Genomic DNA, 20,701 nt, shown 5'->3' with positions numbered 1-20,701 from the left:
TGAAGAGCAGTCGAGAAAGCCAGCTTCCTGTGCTGCCTGCAGAACAAGGTGTGAGCACATGAACAAAGCCCGAGGGAAGGCCCGGTCCTCGCCACAGGAAACCGTCTGAGGCCAGACTGCTGCACCTGGAGTCCCAGCCACGTCGCTTGGACAGTCGCTCGGACGCAGGCGCAGCTGGGACTTTGACTGCGAAGTGCTTTGGCCATCGGGGTCCTGCACAGCCGGAGACTGGGTCTGCCTCCTGCTCTCCAGAGCCCCCTGGTCTCTGGGATGTGGAAGCAGAGAGCTCTGCCTCCGAAGTCTGGCATCCCTGAGTTGTAACGTGCACAATTTCTGGGTACTCAGAGTTTAAGTGAGAAGTTTTCATAAAAATTTATTTATATCACGAAGAAAACTTTTAAATATTTAGTTAGCCCAACAAAAGTGAGTGCTTCATTTGTCCATGGGATAAAACAGAAAAGAAAAAAAAAATTCCCAAACCATGTTATCTTTTTTCCTGAGAGACAGTTTGGTAAAACAGAAATAGCGCCAGCTCTAGCGTCAGACAAAGCTGGACTCCAGTTTCCCGCTGGGAGAATTTGGGCGGTGCCTTAGCCCTGTGGCCGTGTCTCCTCCCGTGGTCTCACGGCTGGTTGTGTCCACCTGGCGTGCGCTGTGCAGGTCAGCTGGAATGCCGTGAGCGTCCTTGTGAACTGTGAAGTGCCCTAAGAGGTTAGGCGACAGGAGTCGTCTTTCCTGGCTCAGGACAGTGCTGTCTGTGTGGCACTGTCCACCTTGGCTTATTTGTGTGGCTTTCTGTGGCCTTTGGTGACGTTTCTGTGCAGAAGTTCTTTGGTACTGAGTCCGGGGTTTGCTGTTCTCTCAAAGTAGAGGTGAATGAAAGAGGTGTAGGTGCCCTTCGGTCCGGCATTTCTGTGCACAGAGCACCCCCCCCGGGCAGTTCCAGCCTGTGTGCATTTTCTTCTTTCTTTCTTTTTGTCCTTTGAGGCATTTTATTTCCACGTATGTATTACATCCCTAGAAAAAGAATCCCAGGATTTTCCCTCCTGTGTGTTTTCGTCTTGCTTCTTCATGGTCCATGATGCCCGCTGAGGTTGTCAGTACAATGAAACCAAACTGACGGGACGGAAGCAAGTTGTTCTGCCATTTTTCTAGATCTTTGAGTTGCACATCAAATCTGGGGCTGATTACTCCACACTTGTTCAACCTGCCTGTGAAGGTCCCAACAATTTCCCAGCTCTGTGGTCATCAGTAACTTCACATTCGCCGATGTACCCATGCTTCATCATCAGTCAGAAACCGGACGAGGACTGGAGCGTGGCCTGATGAGAACCTGGCGCTTGCCTCTCTCTTTGGCATTGCTGATACTCTTCAGAGCATCAGCCAGGACATTCCTGCGCACCATTATGGCGGCACGGACCGATGGCGGGAAGATCTGTGTGCGTTTTCTAACCCACGAGAGTTGTTGTCCTTATCAGAAGGGAAAGTGAACACAAACCACTGAGACTCCTTGTACATCTGAGACAGAAAGACCCGGGAAGGCTAGCAGTGAAGCCTGAGAAAGAACTGCAGTGTTTCCGCGTTGCCTTAAACGCCCTCCAGAACCTAAAGCAGGTGACAGAGACGGAGTCAGGGGCCATTGGACTGGCGGCCCGTCAGGAGCATGTGGATGCTGTGGAGTGAAGCCACATGCACCTCACATCCACCATGCCAAGGCCCCGGCACATGTTAATAACATGTGTTAAACAAGTCCTCCTTTGTAGGCAGGATTATTCTACTATAATTTTAAATATCAATTTTTAGATCAAGACTTACTAGAAGCGAATAGCGTTCTCCTACACAATAAAAGTAAAAAACTGTTTGCAAGCTAATTAGCCATACTGATTGATAAATGCTCTTCCCATTTGACTTATTGCGGCATTTGGTTTATGTCTCAAAAGGCTGCACGGAGATGGTCACAGTTGACAGCTGCGGCACCACTAATGAGATTAAAGCAAAGAAATGCGTCGTGTCGCCTTTAACCTGCCGGTCGGCACTGCGAGCCACCTGGGTCTCCTCCAGAGCTGGCGTGCGGATGTGGAGTCACACTTACGGGGCCAGGTCCTGCTGAGACCTAGCTAAAGGCACGCGGACCGTGACGGCCTTGTAATCAGACAAAACAGAGTTCAACACTAGCGTTTCAAAGCAATGCTTTAATCTTATGCTCCCCTACAGTTTTAAGTCCATCATTATAATCTCTGAAACAACATTTCTAGGGGAGGTTAATTTTAGGGAGAACAGAAAGGCTAGTTAGGTTGGTGCTTAGAATATATATGATCTTCCAACTAAAATCAGAATGTGTCTCTGTGGAGTAATTAAATTGCCTATTCCAGTTGTTCCAGATTCACCAATTAAACAAAAACCCTTGAAATAACTCATCTAGTTGAAGAGTTCTTACTCCTTCTCTGTGGTGTCCTTACAATGATGGAAACTGTTTAATTTTAGGGTTAATTTTGGTATTATTAAAATGTTACATTTTGGACCACGATATGCATTGTCCTCTTTACCCACTGACCAGATGTCTCGTGTCCACTGCAGAGAAACAAGCAAATTCTGTCACCTATAATTGCACTATGTAATATCTTCTAATTTTATAAATAAAATTATAACAGTTTTAAAAGATTCCCATATATGAAAGACCACATATAGAACTTCTTTTAAATACATTTTCCATGTCAAGTACTATTTTTCTCTCCTTTTTTCAATATATTTTATTCTGACCAATATTATACATCTGAAATCTCTTTGCTGCAGCAGACCCATTGAACACTATGAAAATGAGACTCCACTGGAAACGTTTCTTCCTGCGACAAATAACTTTATAAGCATAATCAGTTAACACTCTTCTGGTAGCATTCTATAAAGACTCCAGGTCGTTTTAGCATTCGAGATTCATTGGTTCAAAAAATACATACTAGAGTCTTTCTACTTTGTATAGACACGAGCTCAGAGATAGATCCTACGCTGTCCTTCGTGTTTGCAAACTTCCCACATGGCCTCGTGTGGGTGCAGGAGAGAGTATCGTGCCTCCATCCTGCCAGTCAGCGTGGGCTCAGTGCTGCCATGACCAGGAACTGTTTTAGCTGCTGCGGTTCCATCACAGACTGAAAGTTAATAAATGTGCAAAAGATTTGAATAGATTCTTCACCGAAGAAGATGCACAGATGGCACATAAGCATATGAAAAGCTCTCAACATCATCAGGAAGTACAAATTAAAACTGCAGTACGAGACTTCCTCGTGCCTGTTAAATTACTTAAAATACCCAGCTGCACTGCTGCGTCCTGGCGAGCCTGCGGGGCAGCTGGAACCCGCCTCCTCTGCAGGGTGGGCCCCTCCCCGGCCTGGGTCCCAGGCCCTTCTGTGAGGGCCGCCCAGCTCACTTGGTGCACCCAGTGCATCTATACCAGTTAGTTTGGAGCTCTACAAAGACAAAACATAGCTTGGGAATGATAATACAGGTAAACTGCATTCTACTTATTAAATGCTGAGTGTAAACCAAAGGTACTTGGAAAATTAAAACATGATTGGGCTTCTGGATTCTTAACGCCCATGGCAGTTGCTTGAAAATGTCTGTTCTCTTGACATCAGTGTGAGACGGTGGGTTTTGGTGGACAGTGTCTCCTGGTCAGTCGTACCTGCTGCAGACGGCCTTGCGTGAGAGCCACGTGCTGACGACGTTGTCCTGGCAGACCCGCCTGGCGGCCACCTCCTGGCTTTTCTGTTCAGCTGTTTTATAAAGTCTTCGGTGCTCATCTCAGTATCTGAGGTGCACTGTCCTTTTCGTATTTAAATGTGTTCCTGTTCTTGTTGCCGAAGTACCCGGTTTGGTGGCGACTTTCCTGTCCTCTGCTTTTCAGAGGACACCTGTTCAGTGAGAAGGCGGAGCTGACATGGGCCTCACTGGTGGTGCCCTGACGACATGGGGCAGAGAGCCTTTGTCTCAGCCCACGCACATGCACTTCTGACAGAACGGACAGTAGGCTGTAACGTCCCTGAGGAGACACTTTTAAAATCTGGGGCGTTCTGCCTGACGTCAGAGAGACTGCTCCCAGGCCTTAGAGTCTTAGGTTACAGGCAGGGCGGCTCGGGCAGACCACCCAGGCTGGGCTCCCGGAAGTGACCTTTCTGAGACAGGTGCTGCTCACACAGAGCCGGCCTTTCAAACGGGTTTTGCTGAGTGGACAGGTCTTTCCTGACCTTGAGGTTGTTGCCCCTTCTTTTCTCGTCAGAAAGGAGTTTCTTTGTGGCAGTTTCTTGGGAGAGTTTGTGAGCATAAGCGTGTGGAGAGGCCATGGCGTTGCACACGTCACCGCTGAGTGTGTCCTTCCATGGAAAGCACGGAGCACGTCAGATCAGGACAGAATCCCACACCAGGCGTTGTTTGCGTTCTGATGTTTGTGTGTCTGTATATGCCTTGTGCTAGCCCACAAAAGATTTTTGACAAGTTTTGGGGACTGTATGGAATGAAACAGAGAAATAGAAATTTAAAAGTCAAGGCCATAGAATTATAGGTCAAAGCCAAAGGGAAAATAGGATGAGATTATAAAGCTGTAAAGTTCCACATGTCATTCTACTGTCGTGCCTCACTTTTTAAGGCGTTAGGGATCGGCAGTTTCATACATTCATGCTACTGTGGAGCCACAGCGCACAAACAGCGCGATACGGGCCCAGTGCTTGGCCAGTTATCGCTTAGTCTAGGAGCCAGGGAGTATGCCCTGTATAGCATGATAAAGGTGGCTTTTCAAACCAGTGGAGAGCGGGTAGATTGTTCCGTAATGTTTTTAATGTGGGGAACAAACTTAGGCTTCTGCCTCATGCCAAAGGAAATTCTAAATGATTTGATCGTGAATTATGAAGCCATAAAATTTCCACATATGGTGATAAAATTTAAGAAAAATGAATACAAATGGCTGGATACAAATGTATCATAATGAAGAAGTTTTTAAAGGACAAAGGGAAGGGAAGAAAAATGAAATTCTAAAGAAAAAAATTGTGTAGCTTTCATACATAAAAATACCTGAAAAATGATATAAGTAACATGAAAGGCATTAGGTAAACTGGAGAAAATATTACGAACCTGTATTAACCCTTTGTTATAGTTATAATGAGGGAATTCTCATAAATCATTAAGAAAAATAAAAACCTCCAGTAGAGTTTTTTCAAATAGAGGCAAGGCAGCAGGAGCTTTGGCCCGTCCTTTTTCCGGGTGTTATTCAAAGACATCTGGTCCCAAAGGTCCTGGGTATTATCTGACCTTAGATTGTGAAGACATTATCAGACGCACTGGTGAGTGTGCTCCATGTCTCCTGCTGCAGATAAGAAATTAGTGAGGCCTGTAGTAGGTGCGAGTGAACACGGGCTTTGGGTGTAAGTTACAGCCTCTCACATGTAGTGGGGGCCTGGCACCTCGCACCTGGCTTGTTCTTAGGGCGTCCCCCCCCCCCCCGCCCGATGCTCTGTGCCGGGCGTTGTACGTATTTAATCGTGTGGAGAAGGGCTGCTGAGGGCTTACTCGAGGTGTTTTCTCCCCGTTAGGTCTCTCTGCAGCGCAGTCCATGTTTACAGCCTCACCTGCAGTAACTGCCCGGAAAACTGCGCCGACGTGCTGTTCAGTAACAAGATTACCTTCTTAATGGACCTCCTGACGCACCAGCTGACGGTATGTAATAGTGTTGCTTTGAGTTGGAAGTAGTTAAGGTTCGGGAAGTGTTCCCTGTGGAGAAAGGGAAAGAATTCACTCGCTCTCCAGGTGAGAAACACAGCAGAGATGACTGGGAGAATCAAACGGGCCAGCAGAGGAGCCTCTTCATTGGAAAATCTCGTACTGGGTTCCCCTCAGCTCAGAGGGAAGATAATTCACCGCATCACTTGCCAAGACCACACCTTGACCCGGTTAGACCGGGGCTTTGGAGTCCGTTGGCCTCAAAGCCAAACCTGTGAGGCCCCAGGAGTGAGTGCTGCGGAAGGGAGAGCAGGGAAGGCCTGCAGACCTCTGCCAGCTCAGCAGACGGGCCAGTGTAAAAAGGAATATTTGATGGCCATTAACTTTTTTTTTTGAAGCAAGAAATGCCTCTGTCAGTTTTACTTTTGAGATGGGAACAAGCAGCCAATTGTAACCTTAAGTTATACTTCAGTTCACAGATGTTGAAACAGGTAAGCTCAGTGCAATATTCCAAGGTTTACGTCTCCAGAACACAGCCCTGGGCCAGAAATTTCCTGGTGAGGTTTCTGAGTCCCTGAGGTATTGGCACGCCCCGCGCTCACGCTGTAAGTCACAGCAGGGGATTTATTCTTCAGGCCGATTTCCTTTTACTCAGCACATAGTTGTAATGGTTGTTTCTAAGCTGCATGCCTTTGCTCTCCTTCCTCCTCCATCTGGTTAATTTCTACACATTCTGCAGGCCTGACCTGAAACACAATGGCCCCTTCTCCCTGAAACCTTCCCCGAGCCCAGGCTAGGGTTTCTCATGTACGCCTCGGCACCCATCTCCCATAGAACTAATCACGTTGGATTGTAATGACCCCTTCACTTGCCCGTCTCCCCTCCTAGCCATAAAGTCAGCAAGGACTTCTTACTGTCACCAAGACCCTAACACAGGGCCTGTAGATTCAGTGCATCGGGGATGAGTATACGTGTGAATAAACGGATCCCCACGTGTCTCCAGCTGAAACTCAGAAAGTGCATGATGCAGCCCAATATGCAGGCACCCTGACAGGGAGACTAGAACTGTTGGTTGCACACACAATGGTGGCTGTTTATGGTGCTGACACAGGTTCATCACTTGAGGCTAAATTACATTCGGTTTTACCTATAAAAGAAGGCATTAAAATATGGGCAAGACATTTTGGCACAAATTTCTATCAGAAATAGTTAAAAAGCAGGGACCAGGGGAAAAGACTTAGTGTTGTGTGGCCTTATATTCCAGGCATTTTAATATATATTGCCTCATTTAATTTTTTAACCATAAAGTCCGTATTGTTATCCCATTTTACAGATAAGGAAACTTGAGTCCCAGAGGGGTTGGTCTGCCAGGGTCTACATCATTAGTAAATCACAGAGCCAAGAGTCAGACCTAGGTCTCCAAACCCAAAGTAAGGGGCATTCTACGCAATAACTGATGGATACTTTTCAAAAGTGTCAATGTCATGAAAGACAAGGAAAGATTGGAGAACTGTCACAGATTGGAGGAGACTTAGAAGATCTGACAGTTACATATAATGTGGAATTTTAGACCAGAAAAAGGACAAGAGTGAAAAGATTGGAAAATTCAAATCAGGTTTACAGAATAGTTCATTTTATTGGCTCAGTATTCATTTCCTCCTTTCAAAAAGAATTAGAAATTTTGGGGCTGAAGAATACAATAATTGAACTGGAAAATTAGACAAGTTCAAGAGCAGACTTGATCTTATAGAGGAAAGAATCAGTAAACTTAGAGACAACTCATTTGAAATCACCCAGTCGCAGGAACTAAACGAAAAAAGAGTGAAAATGAGTGACAAAAGCTTACGGGGCTTATGCAGTGCCACCCGACAGACCAATACATGCACAAAGGGAGTCTCAACGGGGGAGGGGAGAGAGGGAGAGGGGGAAGGAGAGCGGGAGAGAAGGGCAGAAAGCGTATTTAAAGAAATAAGAGCATAAAATTTCTCAATCTGGGGAAGGAAATGGATATCTAGATGCAAAAAGTCCAGTGGACCCTAACTAGGATGAACCCAAAGAAATCCACACAGAAACACAAAACGCGTCAGTACATTTAAGAAGGCTGATATCACACCAGCCGTATTTTCTGACCACAGTGCAATGAAAATAGAAATAAATGGCAGAATGAAAACTGGGAAATTCACAAATACATGGAAATTAAACAATACACTCATGAAAAACAAATGGGGCCAAGAAATTAAAATAGAAATTAAACAATACCTTGAGTCAAATGAAAATATAATATACCAAAACTATGGGATGCTGCAAAAGCATTGCTAGGAGGGAAGTCTATAGCAATAAATACCTGCGTGTCTCAAACTACCTAACTTTACACCTCAAGGAGCCAGTAAATATGGAAGGACAGACTAAGCTCAGGGAATGCATACGGAGGAAATCATGAAAATTAGAGAAAACTGGGGGCCTGCCGTTGGAGGCGGGCTCTCCCGGGTCCGTTTTCCTGTGTCCCCTCCGTTCGCTACGGGCCCCGCGCTCAGACCATGACCTGGCAGCTTGCGGCCCTTGTGGGGGTGCAGCACGCACAGGGAGGCCTTGCGGATGGGGAACAGCACGTCACCGCCTTTGGGGAAGCCGGCAGCTGCTCCCGTGAATCGGAGCCAGTATTCACGCACAGCTGTAGATGTGACCACAATGCCAGAAACCTGCTGTGAGGGAACTGCCTCCAGAATAAGGACACAGAGTCACAAGTGTTCAGCAAGGATGGGCTTGAGGACAGACTCCAGGAAACCATTTCTGATGGCGTGTGGTGATTTACTCGAAGACATCTCGTTCCTGCTGCAACCCGGCAAAGAAGCTTCCTCACGACATGAACGGGAGCTACAAGGCGGTGGCGCTGGGCCTGCTTGAATACGGAAGCCGGTCTCAGGACGCGCTGGACAGGATGACGGCGAGAGAACCGAGCCAAGAACATCTGTCAAAGGGACTTTTATCGGCGGGCCCCCGACACCCACAGGCCTCATCAGGAAGGGACACCGCTGCCCGGTTCATCGGTGTTATTTAAAAAGCAGGCATTGTGGCAAAAGTGTTTGAGGATGCCTAATTGTGAACAGTCTTCATGTAAACGTTGTTAAAATAATGAACAATAAATCACTGTGGAAACCTCAAAAAAATAAAATTAGAGAAAACCAGCCTAAAAACAGACCAATAGACCCACAGAACAGAACAGAACAGAGAACCCAGAAGTAAACCCACGCGTGTTCAACTAACCCTTGACTGTCAAGACTGCACAGAGGGAGAAGGATGGTGTCTCAGCAAGTGCAGGGGAAAGCTTGATGGCCACTTGCACAGGGATGAAGCCATCCCCGGGATATGAAGTCAGGATGGATTGACGACTTAAATCCTGGAAGGAAACACAAGGAAAAGCTCCATGGCTTTGGTTCTGGCAGTGGTTTTTTTGGGTATGACACCAAACGCACAAGCCACAAAAGCAAACAAACAAACAAATGGGACTGTGTCAAACTAAAAGGCTCTGTACAGCAAAGGAGACCATCACCAAGTGAAAAGGCAACCTAAGAAATGAGGGAAATAGATAAATAGATAAGGAGTTAATATCCAACATACAAAAAGTATCCCTACAAAATTGTTAATTACAAAGTGAGAGTACGTTTATGGTGGAAAAACCTGGTTCACACCACCTTGTCGCGGGGTCACGGTGAACATCACCAGATGCACAAACCCAGTGTCTGCTGCACCTGACGCCACAGCAAGAGCCCAGCAGCGCCTCTGCAGCTCGCGAGGAGACGTGGTGTGACTGACGGTGCGGCATCAAGCTGACCACCGGGGGACATCCTCCACCATGGCCTGCAGTCTTCAGCGAGTCTCAGATAGAAGATGCTCAGTGGCAAAGTGTAGCTGCAGGAAGAAAACTGCAGATGGAAGGCACAGAGGGTACCATCAGGGATGGAAGGCACAGAGGGTACCATCAGGGATGGAAGGCACAGAGGGTTCCGCCAGGGATGGAAGGCACAGAGGGTTCCGCCAGGGATGGAAGGCACAGAGGGTTCCCTCAGCGACGGAAGGCACAGAGGGTTCCCTCAGCGATGGAAGGCACAGAGGGTTCCACCAGCGACGGAAGGCACAGAGGGTTCCCTCAGCGATGGAAGGCACAGAGGGTTCTGCCAGCGATGGAGGACACAGAGGGTTCCCTCAGCATTGGAGGGCACAGAGGGTTCCCTCAGCGACGGAAGGCACGGAGGGTTCCGCCAGCGATGGAGGGCACGGAGGGTTCCGCCAGCGATGGAGGGCACAGGCGGTTCCCTCAGCGATGGAGGGCACCGAGGGTTCCCTCAGGGATGGAAGGCACAGAGGGTTCCGCCAGCAACGGAAGGCACAGAGGGTTCCCTCAGCTATGGAAGGCACAGAGGGTTCCGCCAGCAATGGAAGGTACAGAGGGTTCCGCCAGCGAAGGAAGGCACAGAGGGTTCCGCCAGCGATGGAAGGCACAGGGGGTTCCGCCAGCGATGGAGGGCACAGAGGGTTCCCTCAGCGATGGAGGGCACAGAGGGTTCCCTCAGGGATGGAAGGCACAGAGGGTTCCGCCAGCGATGGAAGGCACAGGGGGTTCCGCCAGCGACGGAGGGCACGGAGGGTTCCCTCAGCGGTGGAGGGCACGGAGGGTTCCCTCAGCGATGGAAGGCACAGGGGGTTCCGCCAGCGACGGAGGGCACGGAGGGTTCCCTCAGCGGTGGAGGGCACGGAGGGTTCCCTCAGCGATGGAGGACACAGGGGGTTCCGCCAGCGGTGGAAGGAAACAGCCCTCTTCCCGTTGTGTCTGGCAGAGGGAAGAGCAGCGAGCAGAAGCCTGAGGTGAAGGAACCTGTTGAGGTTGAGACTCCCCCACGTACACGTGGGCACGTGCATCCGAAAGCAGGGGCAAGAGGGGGGCCTGGGAGGAGAGTGAGACGGAGCAGGAGGGCCGGGGAGGAGACGGTGGACGGAGAGGAGCCCACAGGCCTCCCAGCACCTGCAGGGACGCGTTGGCGGCCTGCCTCCTGAGGCCCGTGCAGCGCCTTCACGTTTGCACTCGGGGCCTGGCTCTCCAGTCAGTGGAAGAACAGTCACACCAGACATTAAGGGTCACTCAGGCCGCTAAGCTCTCGTGGGGTTTATGGGAGGTGGGAAGTGGGCGAACAGCGTGCGTCCTGGTGGCCTCTGCTCCTGCCCAGGCGCTCTCACCTGAGCAGCATTTGCATGGAGAGGGGGCAGCAGCATCAGCTCCCGTGGACGCCTCGTCTCGGCGCAGCAGGTGCGTCTTCGTGGCGACCACTGCAAGGTGTAGGCTCCCTGAATGGTCGCGTGCTTTCTCCTGCGTCTCGGCGATGCGGTTTCACAGATCCTGTGTTGTAAACGTGTGCTTTAGGGTCGGCAGTGTCTTACGAGCATGCCCTTCCCCTGCCTCCCCGTAGTCTCACTCCTAGCTATTCACCCAAGAAAAATGAAAACATTCCCCACCAAAAAAAAAGACTTGCACAAAAATGATATTAGACATTTTATTCATAAATGACTACATTCCTAAACAGCACACATGTCCACCAACAGGTGAAATGACAAACAGATGTAATCCATACACTGGAATAATATTTAGCAACAAAAATGGATGAACTGTTGATATTCTCAGCAACATGGATGAGTTATTCATAATTCAGGAAGCATTACTCGGTGGGGGGAAAGCCAGATTAAAGTCTACCTGTTTTTATGGTCCCGTAATATGAAATGCTCGGAAATGCCACATAACCTACGATGAGACAAAGCAGATGGGTGTGCCCAGGGCCCTGGGGAGGAGGACATTGACTTGGAAGAAGCACAGGGAATTCTGGGGGCGATGAAAATGTTCTGTTTCTTGATTATGATGGTTTTGCACAGGTACGTTCCTTTTGTCAAAATTTATTAGTGCACACACTTAAAATAGGTGGTTTACAATCAAATTTATTTTTAAAATATGCTTTTGCAAATGTGGCTAAATGACATCAATTAACGAATCTGTGTAGAAGAGTGTAGTTCATTGTATGCTATTCCGTGGCTTTTCTGGCAGCTTGGCATCTTTTAAAAGAAAAGGTAGTGTATGAAGGCTTATGGAGGTGGTGGCATTAGGTAGCGACCTAGAGGAAGTGGGGGGCGCGTCACAAGCCTGCCTGGGGGAGGAGGATTCAGGGAGAGAACCACCGAGTGGCATAGAAGCTGGAGGCGATGGGCCGTGCACAGGTCGGGAAGGGCCTGGTTGGCTTTGTGAGCTTTGGGGCTTTAACTGTGCAAGAGAGGAAAACACCAGCAGAAGAATCTGACTCAACATTTATAACAAAGAAATTTAAAACCATTATGACTACTGAGGCCTGTACCATAAAGTTTGCTAAAGTTATATTATTTAGGACTTTGGCTACTTAAAATATATACATAAACAGAGACTGGAAGGCATAATAAATACATTTAAAAGGATAATGACATTTTGAATAAAATATTATGTCCTCTTTATTGTTTGTAGAAATTTTACAAAGATAATATTGAAAACTTATTAGCCATTCCCATGCAGTTTCCTTTTATACTTTCAAGCCAAGGAAATCATCATGGTTAATATCCGTTATGAGCTGTGGTTTTATGTACAATATGACACGAGCATAGATGTTTTATAAAAGACCAATGTGAGAGGACTGTTGTATGTCCAAGGACAGTTTGCCAAGGGACATGAAACAGTGACCACCATGTGGAAACCTGCTCCGCTGCCGGGACCCTTCACCGTGCTTTTCCTTCCCCCTGAACTCTCCCAGTGTCCTGACAGGCGCTTCTAAACTGTCAGTCCCCTGTTGGTTCTCAGTGAACTTAACTCATCTTCTGACCGTTGCGAACACACCATACAACTAAATATAGGTAGACCCGACTTCACAATGCTAAAAATCAGTTGGGTAGAATTACCACTGATTACCAAGTTAATTTTCTCTCTCATGGAATCATGTTACAGAGGATGGATTTATACCGCTAATAAAAGCATCTTTCTGTATTGCAAAAAAGAATTTAGAATGTTCCTGAAACCACTTTGGTGGTAGGAGGTAGTGGGGGGGAAAGAATCTGAGCTTGTCTTTTAAAAGCGAAGATGACTTTAATTTAATTTTGCTAAAACACTTTGCCTCAGGGGCTTGGTCCCATAAATATTGGGTTTCTCCTTGGAATGGATTTAGAATAAGCGCGTAGCACTTACTCCAGTCCCGGTGGCTTCTTTGGATCATGGTTTCCTTAAATAGAAGATGGAGAAATAAAAAAGACTGAAAGGGAAGATTTTGTGATAAGAATACACACATGAAATCACATTGTAGTTTGCTGGTACATTAAGAGTAAGACAGTGACGGTACCAGTGTGCTCTGCATAAATATACGAAGGGAATCCCTTCCATCCACAGACGAGAGGCTGTGGTTTTACATTCTGCCTGAGGAGCAGGTTGCCAGGAGCCAGAGCTCACAGCGGTGCTTTTCCCAGGCCAGGCCTGTGCTCACCAGCAGGGTAGTTACAAGTACTGCGCCTGCTGGGAAGGTCGCCTGCCCTGCCCTCCATAGACCACCCACCCGGAGGGAATGCGCTCCAGGCTCCGGTGGGCCAGGTGTGCAGTGGACAGGGCCGGGGCTGGCGGGGAGGCGGTGGGCTTGCACACCTTCCCTAAAGGCCCTCGCTGGCAGCTGTGCGGCAGGAAGTTCAGACTCCGGTGCTGGCCCGTGAGCACACCAGAGCTGGGTGCGTTTCAGCACTCGGTGTCCCACAAGCGCCGGGTTCTCTCACCCGGGCACGTGACCGATACTCAGCTGACAGAAGACAGGACAGAGCCCTGCCTGACCAGAACACCTGCACAGTGCAGCCAGTTCTCCTCAAGGTTCCTTGTGTCGAATCTCGCTTTGAAGATTGGAAAGAACTTCTGGTCTCACTAAAGATAAGCCCCTCCTTGAATTAATTCAGGCACTTTTGAATTTTTTTCCTGGATGAAATAAGCAAAAGAAAACTCCATTCTCAGCAGTAAGGATCAATACTGAGTGAGTAAATTAGGGGGAAAAAAAGATGTGGAAAACCATGACGATGTGATTGAGTTGATGTGAGACTGACTGAGACGGTTAGGAATAGGAATCATGATGAGAAAGGGAAGGGCAGCCCAGGGCTCTGATTCACCCCGGACCTGACCAGCCTGAGCCACAGGCTCTTCGTCTGACTGCCAGGTTGTCAGAGAAGCTTTTCAGTTTGTGTTTACTTTATGAGAAATTGCCCAAATGGTGTTTATAACATTGGGCTGAAAGCCCCAATGAAATAGTGAATTAGCCCTGGCTGGTGTGGCTCAGTAGATAGAGCGTCGGCCTGCAGACTGAACGGTCCCAGGTTCGATTCCGGTCAAGGGCACGTACCTGGGTTGCAGGCTCCTCCCCAACCTGAGGCCTGGTCAGGGCTTGTGCAGGAGGCAAACAATCGATGTGTTTTTCTCACATCAATATTTCTCCCAGTGTTTCCCCTATCCCTTCCACTTTCTCTAAAAATCAATGGAGCCCTGACCAGTTTGGCTCAGTGGATAGAGCATCGGCCTGCGGACTGAAGGGTCCCAGGTTCGATTCCGGTCAAGGGCATGTGCCGGGAGCCGGTCCATCCTTGCTGCTTGACACAGTCGCTGCAGGGAAGAAACATCTGCACAGCATATGTTTCAAGGGACCTGGCATATATAGCATAGTGTTCTTAATATGTTTGCTTCCCTTCTTGGCTCTATGTGTTTTAACCAAGGTCACCTCTCCGAGAAAGGTTGTTTCCCCAGGTAGGGATTTTCCCCTGAAGCTAAGGAGGGAATAAAACCCCTTAACTAAGTGCTAGGCGGGTAGTTAATCACTTTAACTACAAACAGTCACACTTAAGCTACATAATCTTTACTCCCTGAAATGGAGATAAGAAACACCCTAAGCTTTGCAATAGAAATTGACAGGATTAAAATCAACTGGTATAAATACAGATGTAACAAGACAACAGGACACAGAACCTAGAGGCAGAACCTAGCAAGAGAACATGGCAAAAGATGCTAGACAGAACCTGCAGAACCTGACTGAAGAACCTAGACACAGAACCTGGCTGGAGAACCTAGCGAGGGAACATGGCTACAGAACCTGGCTAGAGGAACCTGGCCATGATGATCACCTGAACGCTGCCTCTGTGTCATTCCTTCTTCGCCGACTCCGTCCACACCTTTGGGGACCCCTGGACCTGCTGGGGTTGGACCCCAGCAGGCATGTACCTTGGTTGCAGGCACATCCCCAGTGGGAGATGTGCAGGAGGCAGCTGATCGATGTTTCTTTCTCATCAATGTTTCTAACTCTCTATCCCTCTCCCTTCCTCTCTGTAAAAAATCAATAAAATATATTTTAAAAAATAAATAAATAAAAATCAATGGAAAAAATATCCTCAAGTGAGGATTAAAAAAAGAAGCTGTTGTTACCCCTGTTTTACAAGTGAGAAAACTGAAGGTGGAGGTAGACCTACTCAAGGTCATGCAGCTAGCGAGGGCAGAGCTGAGATTTGAACTCAGCAATCTGACTTCACAGCCAACGCTCGCACATTCAGAGAGCCAGCTCTAGAATTTCAAAATTATTTATGATTCCGGAAATTTTCCACATCATCTCTGTCCATTTTTGGTGGTTTTACTTAAACATAATTACTGTATTTATTTCCTTCTAGGTTTATGTTCCAGATGAGAATAATGCTATTTTGGGGAGAAATACAAATAAGCAAGTTTTTGAAGGTTTGACAGCTGGACTTCTCAAAGTCAGTTCTATGGTCTTTGGCTGCCTGATTGCCAGTCGACCGGATGGAAACAGCCGGCCAGCTACACCAAAGACATCGACGGAGGAAACGAAAAACAGACCCTCACCAGGTGATGCCTTTAACAGTCGCGTTCAAGACCTCATCAGGTAAAATGGCTAGATTTTAAAATACTTTCTTCTTTGTTTAAAAAAAAAAAAGTTAAGGTAATTTAAATCTCAGGGCCCATGTGATGGCAGTGGTTCTCACAACACCATCCTCTCATTCCTGGTAGAGAATACGCGACATTGTGTAGAGAAAAGGAGCACTTATTAATGAAAAGGACTGTAGCTGGTGCTCATCTGTCATTCTTGCTATTTAGATATTTTAAGATATGAATATGTTGTGTCCAGGTTTTATAACGTTCTTGCTGTCAGCTCTTTTCAACTCAGAGAATTCCTGAGAATCCTTCTATCCCAGATCATCTCTGTCTATAAATTTGGTGCAGACTTAACCAGTCACAACAGCTGCCATTTATGGAGCTCCCATTTGATGTAAAGTGTTGAGTGGAGGAGGCTTTGCAGCCCTGTAGGAGAGGAAATGCTCAGAAAGGCATTGTTTTGACTATAACAATTGAGCAGGTTGATAATGACTAGTCTTTCTTTTGTTTTCCAGTAGATGGAGCTATAGCCCAAGTTTTTGTTTTCTCTTACCTGAGCTACTTGCACGAGGAGGGGGGTTTGGGGGGAATGACTGTGGGTTAGGAGTGGTAGCCTGGGTTCAGGGAGCGGGGAGCAGGGTGGTTGCCTCTGCTGTGTCGGGTGCTTGGCTCTCAGAGCACCACCACCTCGACCAGGGCAGGGGACGTCTGGGTTGGTGAAACCCCCCCTGCTACCCCATTCCCTGTGACCACTGGCTCTGCTGTGCTCTGACAGGGAAGCCGGAAGCTCCGGCTCCTACTCTGCTGCTGCCCCTCACCCTCCATCGGGCCAGAGTGGTGGCTGCTCCAAACTCCTCCTTGGCCGGGGCCACTGGCTCAGCCCTGGCAGCCAGGCATCCGAGCTGTGTGCGCCGTTCCTGTCCTCCCTGCCCCGCCTCCCCTCCGAGTTTAATACACCTGCCTTCATAGGTACCACTGTGTGCAGTGCTGATCAGGGGAACCCTTGCTGGCTAATAGGTGACGTACCAGCTGTAAATGTGAGGGGACACTCTACCATGATGCTCATGTCCAGGGGCCTGTCTTCATGCCAGGACCACCCTGCTTCCATTGCCGTCGCTTGTAATATGTGGGACTCAGCGTGCGACACCTCCAGCTCTGCTTGTTTGTCAGGACTGCTTTGCTATTTGGTGTGTTCTGTGGTTCCATGCAATTGTTTTTGCTGTTTCTGTAAGAAATGCCATTGGAATTTTCGCTGAGGGATTGTACTGAATCTACAGACCTGAGCCTCTTTTCTTTCTTCTGCTGTCTCTGCTTGCTTCTGTCAGTGTGGGTTCTGCATGTAACTAGTAAGGGGCCACCAGCAAGCCCAGACTCCCGTCTCTCAGGGCCAATAGCCCAGTGGAAAGAGATTCTTCCCGTGGTCATAGCCAGCTTCCCCGAAGGTGCTGAGGGGTCCCCCACAGGTCATGGGCCCCCCGGGACTTCCCCTGTTGCCACGGAGACGATGCTCAGCCTGTCCTCGAGCACAGGCTCTGCAGGAGGCACAACACTAACGGCCCCCCGGCCACGGGGTGGGGAGGGGGGACACGCTGGGCATGTCCGTGGGCCTGTCTTTCCAGGATAAACACGGGAAGCAGGCGGCCACTGCCCGCTCCCTGTGGGCTGTGAAGACAGTTCACTGATGGTCATGCAAACACACTTTCTAAATCGGGAAGTTCTGAGCGAATACAAGGTTTGATTCTGTTAGATCTGATCGCCATGCGACCTCCGTGCCTGCATGGCCGCCTGTGAGTTTTCCTCGTTGGAAGGGGACAGGCTTCCCGGTGTCGACACGAGCCGCTGCTCATAGCCGGGGAACACACTCCTGGTGCCGCAGGAGCAGGCGGGCATCCAGGATCCTGCACCTTCTGTGAACTTGGAAGAGGCTCCAAACATGAGTGATTCCTCAGACTCGCCTCCTTACCCAGAGGGGATGGGATGCACTTAGGAGCAGACGCATCGACTCCTTCACATGCATCCCTGGAAGTTAGCGTGTTGATGTTCAGAATGGCTACATGCGTAGTCCTGTCCTTTCATACATGTAAATGCAGTAGCACTGAGTCAGAATAAACCGTCTAAGCTAAGGTGATCTCCGAGGTCATTATAGTCTTACATGTTATTTTCAGTGATTGCTGCTTTGAGGACTCTTACAACAGCTGCTGCTGTTCTTCCACTGTGATGAGCAGCTCTGGAAACTGCAATGGACTGGAAAGATGACGGTGCCTCCTTAACTGTCAGCTCTTAGGGTGGCACTTCTCAGAGCAGAAAGCAGCGAGCATCTCACTGTTGGTCCTGTACCTCATGGTGTCAGGGTTTTAAACAGGGAACCTGCAGTTGGCAGTAGAGGTGTCAGTTTGAACAGGGTGTGTGGGCAGCATCGGAGTTTAGGAAGTACTGACCTCAGGAGTGCAGAGGTCATCACACAGCTTCCAGCTGTTGTCAGGCTCCAGACCCCACGGATGGCCAGGTGATCCGTTCAGTCACTTTCGTGGAGTAACTCAGAGAGAAGAGAACCACTTATAGAAGTAGCTCATTCCTCAGGACTAAACCTTCAAGAAGGGGCCGCTTGAGGAGTTTTACTCAGACGTGTGTTCTGCTTGCTTGTTTGAGGACCTGGCTTCTGTTGGGTCAGGTGGGTCTAGAAGGGAAGGTGAGCCAGCCTGTGCAGGTGCTGACACTTCTCTGCATTTGCAGCTACGTGGTGAGCATCGGCCTGGTCCACAAGCTGTGCGGCTGCTTCCTGTCCGTGCAGGGCCCGGTGGACGAGAACCCCAGGTTGGCCTCGCTGCTGCAGCACGCGGCCGGCCTCTTGCAGGGCGCCTGCACGCTGTGCTGGGCTCTCAGCGGAAGGTAAGGTGCCTCCTGAGGTCCGTCTGGACTGAAATTGTGAAACTTCTCTTAAATTTTGGGAATTTGGGGTCATTTCCTAGGGAGGCAGGTGGTCGGTCATCTTGGCCCCTTCTTTGTGGTCCTGCCTCTGCCCTTATGGAAATTGGCTGAGCCTCCTGTCAGAGTCTGTTTTCCTTGTTGGCGTCATAAACTTGACTCGCTGATGGGAAAGACCTGAGAGGCCAGCGGAGCCAGAGGAGTCAGGCGGTTCTGTGCGTCGGTGCGTCAGCGACAAAGCCCCGCCCCGACCAGGCAGGTCCTCAGCCCGGCACAGCCTTGGGGTGCCGCCCGGGTTCACCGCCACTGGGGGTGTTTATTCTCCCCTTTGCCCCGTATTCCACGGGATCCCCGTGAATAAGGGGAGGACCATCCAAAATCAGTGGCTCCCTGAAGTCACACGTGACCCGCGGGTATGACTGTAGCGGGTGTGCAGTCCTCCGGGAGGCCGATGACCCCATCGCAGGGGCGACTCAGCGTTTCCGATGGCCATGGGACTCGCCTCCGGGATACGAGGATTTTCAGTAAAATAATTTCCTTACAATTAAATTACAAGCAACACTGCATACAAATCATTTTTTAGGGGCTTTTCAAGAATAAAACTAGTTATTGCCCCAGCCGGTGGGCTCCGTGGTTGAGCATCGACCTGTGAACTAGAAGGTCATAGTTCAATTCCCGGTCAGGGCACATGCCTGGGTTGCGGGCTCCATCCCCAGTGGAGGGCATATAGGAGGCAGCCGATCTGTGATTCTCTCTCATCGTGGATGTTTCTCTCTCTCTCCCTCTCCCTTCCTCTCTGACATCAATAAAAACATACAAAAAAGAATAAAACTAATTATTGAAACTTCTAAAGTCTACACGCTTAAAGAAATATTATCCATATTCAGTGTACACAGAATGCCACTGACTGTATTCAGAATATCTTAAAAGACAGAATTTTTTTCTAAAATGAACCTTCTCCACATTCTTTGTGTTGTGCGTGGGACCCCTAAGCCACCTGTTCTTCCTGAGTCTCACCCACCCCAATCACATGCCCGTGAAGATGAAGACTGAGGGTCGGGGAGCCAGGCACGGCCTGCAGCCAGCGCTCCATTAGTCGTTCCCTTCCTGAGCCGGTGGGCACACAGGGAGTGCTGTTCGTGGGTCTGTGACCGGAGAGAGCAGGTGCCCACACACCACACAGAGGCTGTGTGCCACCCGCTCGCCCCATGCTGTCCCTTCCCCCAGGGGACCCCTTCTGTGTGCACGGCACAGTCAGCTTGAGGGAGTTGCACCAAACGGGCACTGAGGAGAGTGGCAGGTGAGGTACTAGATGAGCCCCACACAGGGGAGCTCTGGGCGCCGAGAGGGAGACCGACGGGAGGTGTGGACGCCCTGGGGATTGGATTGTCTCCGAGGGGCGACAGGACCACATTTCTGTTACAAAACGCCCGGCCCTGAAAAGTGCACGAGGAACCGGGTGGCGGGGGCCTGTGGGGACAGTGAGTGGGAGGGACGTGCCTGGCTTGGAGGACGAGGGAGGAGGACAGAAGGGAGGGATCCAGAATGACTCAAGGGTCTGACTTGAAATGTTTGAGTGGTAGGTGGTACAGTCCCAGCCTAGGCAGTGTCAGCGTTCTCCATGGAGGCCCCCTAGACGTGCCTAAGGGTTGTCCCAGCAGACTGAAGTCTGTGTGTGTGTGTCTGTGCGTGTGCGCACGTGCAGAGAGAAGTACAATTGTTTCGGTGAACTAAATGCAACTGGATTTTTAAATAAATTAGTGATTAACTCTTGGTTGTTTTTAAGAATTCTTAATCCATTTTACCCAATATAATTTTCTTCTTAGCAGTGACCCCTGGTTACTGTTCTCCTCCCCTCCTTTAATCCCCCGCGTTTTCTGGCACCACCAGTACCTCTAATACTTACAGACCATGTCGCTCTACTTCCCCTCTTTGTGAAATTATATTTCTAAACTGTAAACTGCAGCAGCCTGTTGCAAGCACTTGGTTACCTGTGTGACTCAGTGTCCGCGAGGTCACAGCCGGGTCAGGAGCGCGTGTGGCTACGGTGACTGGGAGGCATGCACTGGCGCCTCTTTGGGCCGCAGGAGCCCCGCAGCGTCCAGGAAGGTG

At 49.2% G+C, this 20,701-nt stretch overlaps 1 protein-coding gene and 1 pseudogene across 9 annotated transcripts in view; one reads left to right on the top strand and one right to left on the bottom strand.

Moving 5' to 3' along the window:
* Positions 1–20,701, top strand: part of SCAPER (S-phase cyclin A associated protein in the ER) — a 165,864-nt gene that overhangs the window by 119,070 nt on the left and 26,093 nt on the right. For 8 of the 9 annotated variants that reach the window (XM_036355330.1, XM_036355336.1, XM_036355332.1 and 5 more), the window contains 3 exons: positions 5,577–5,700; positions 15,442–15,674; positions 18,398–18,553. In XM_036355330.1, coding sequence (XP_036211223.1) covers positions 5,577–5,700; positions 15,442–15,674; positions 18,398–18,553 — 513 coding nt within the window. The remainder of the gene's footprint in view (positions 1–5,576; positions 5,701–15,441; positions 15,675–18,397; positions 18,554–20,701) is intronic. The other variant, XM_036355333.1, reaches the window with a different exon arrangement.
* On the bottom strand, positions 973–1,408 carry LOC118679045 (annotated as a pseudogene).

The sequence above is a fragment of the Myotis myotis genome, unplaced genomic scaffold, assembly GCF_014108235.1.
Source record: "Myotis myotis isolate mMyoMyo1 unplaced genomic scaffold, mMyoMyo1.p scaffold_m19_p_22, whole genome shotgun sequence".
In the NCBI taxonomy this organism is placed as follows: domain Eukaryota; kingdom Metazoa; phylum Chordata; class Mammalia; order Chiroptera; family Vespertilionidae; genus Myotis; species Myotis myotis.
The sequence above is the reverse complement of the archived record's forward strand: the minus strand, read 5'-3'. Positions and strand labels throughout refer to the sequence as shown.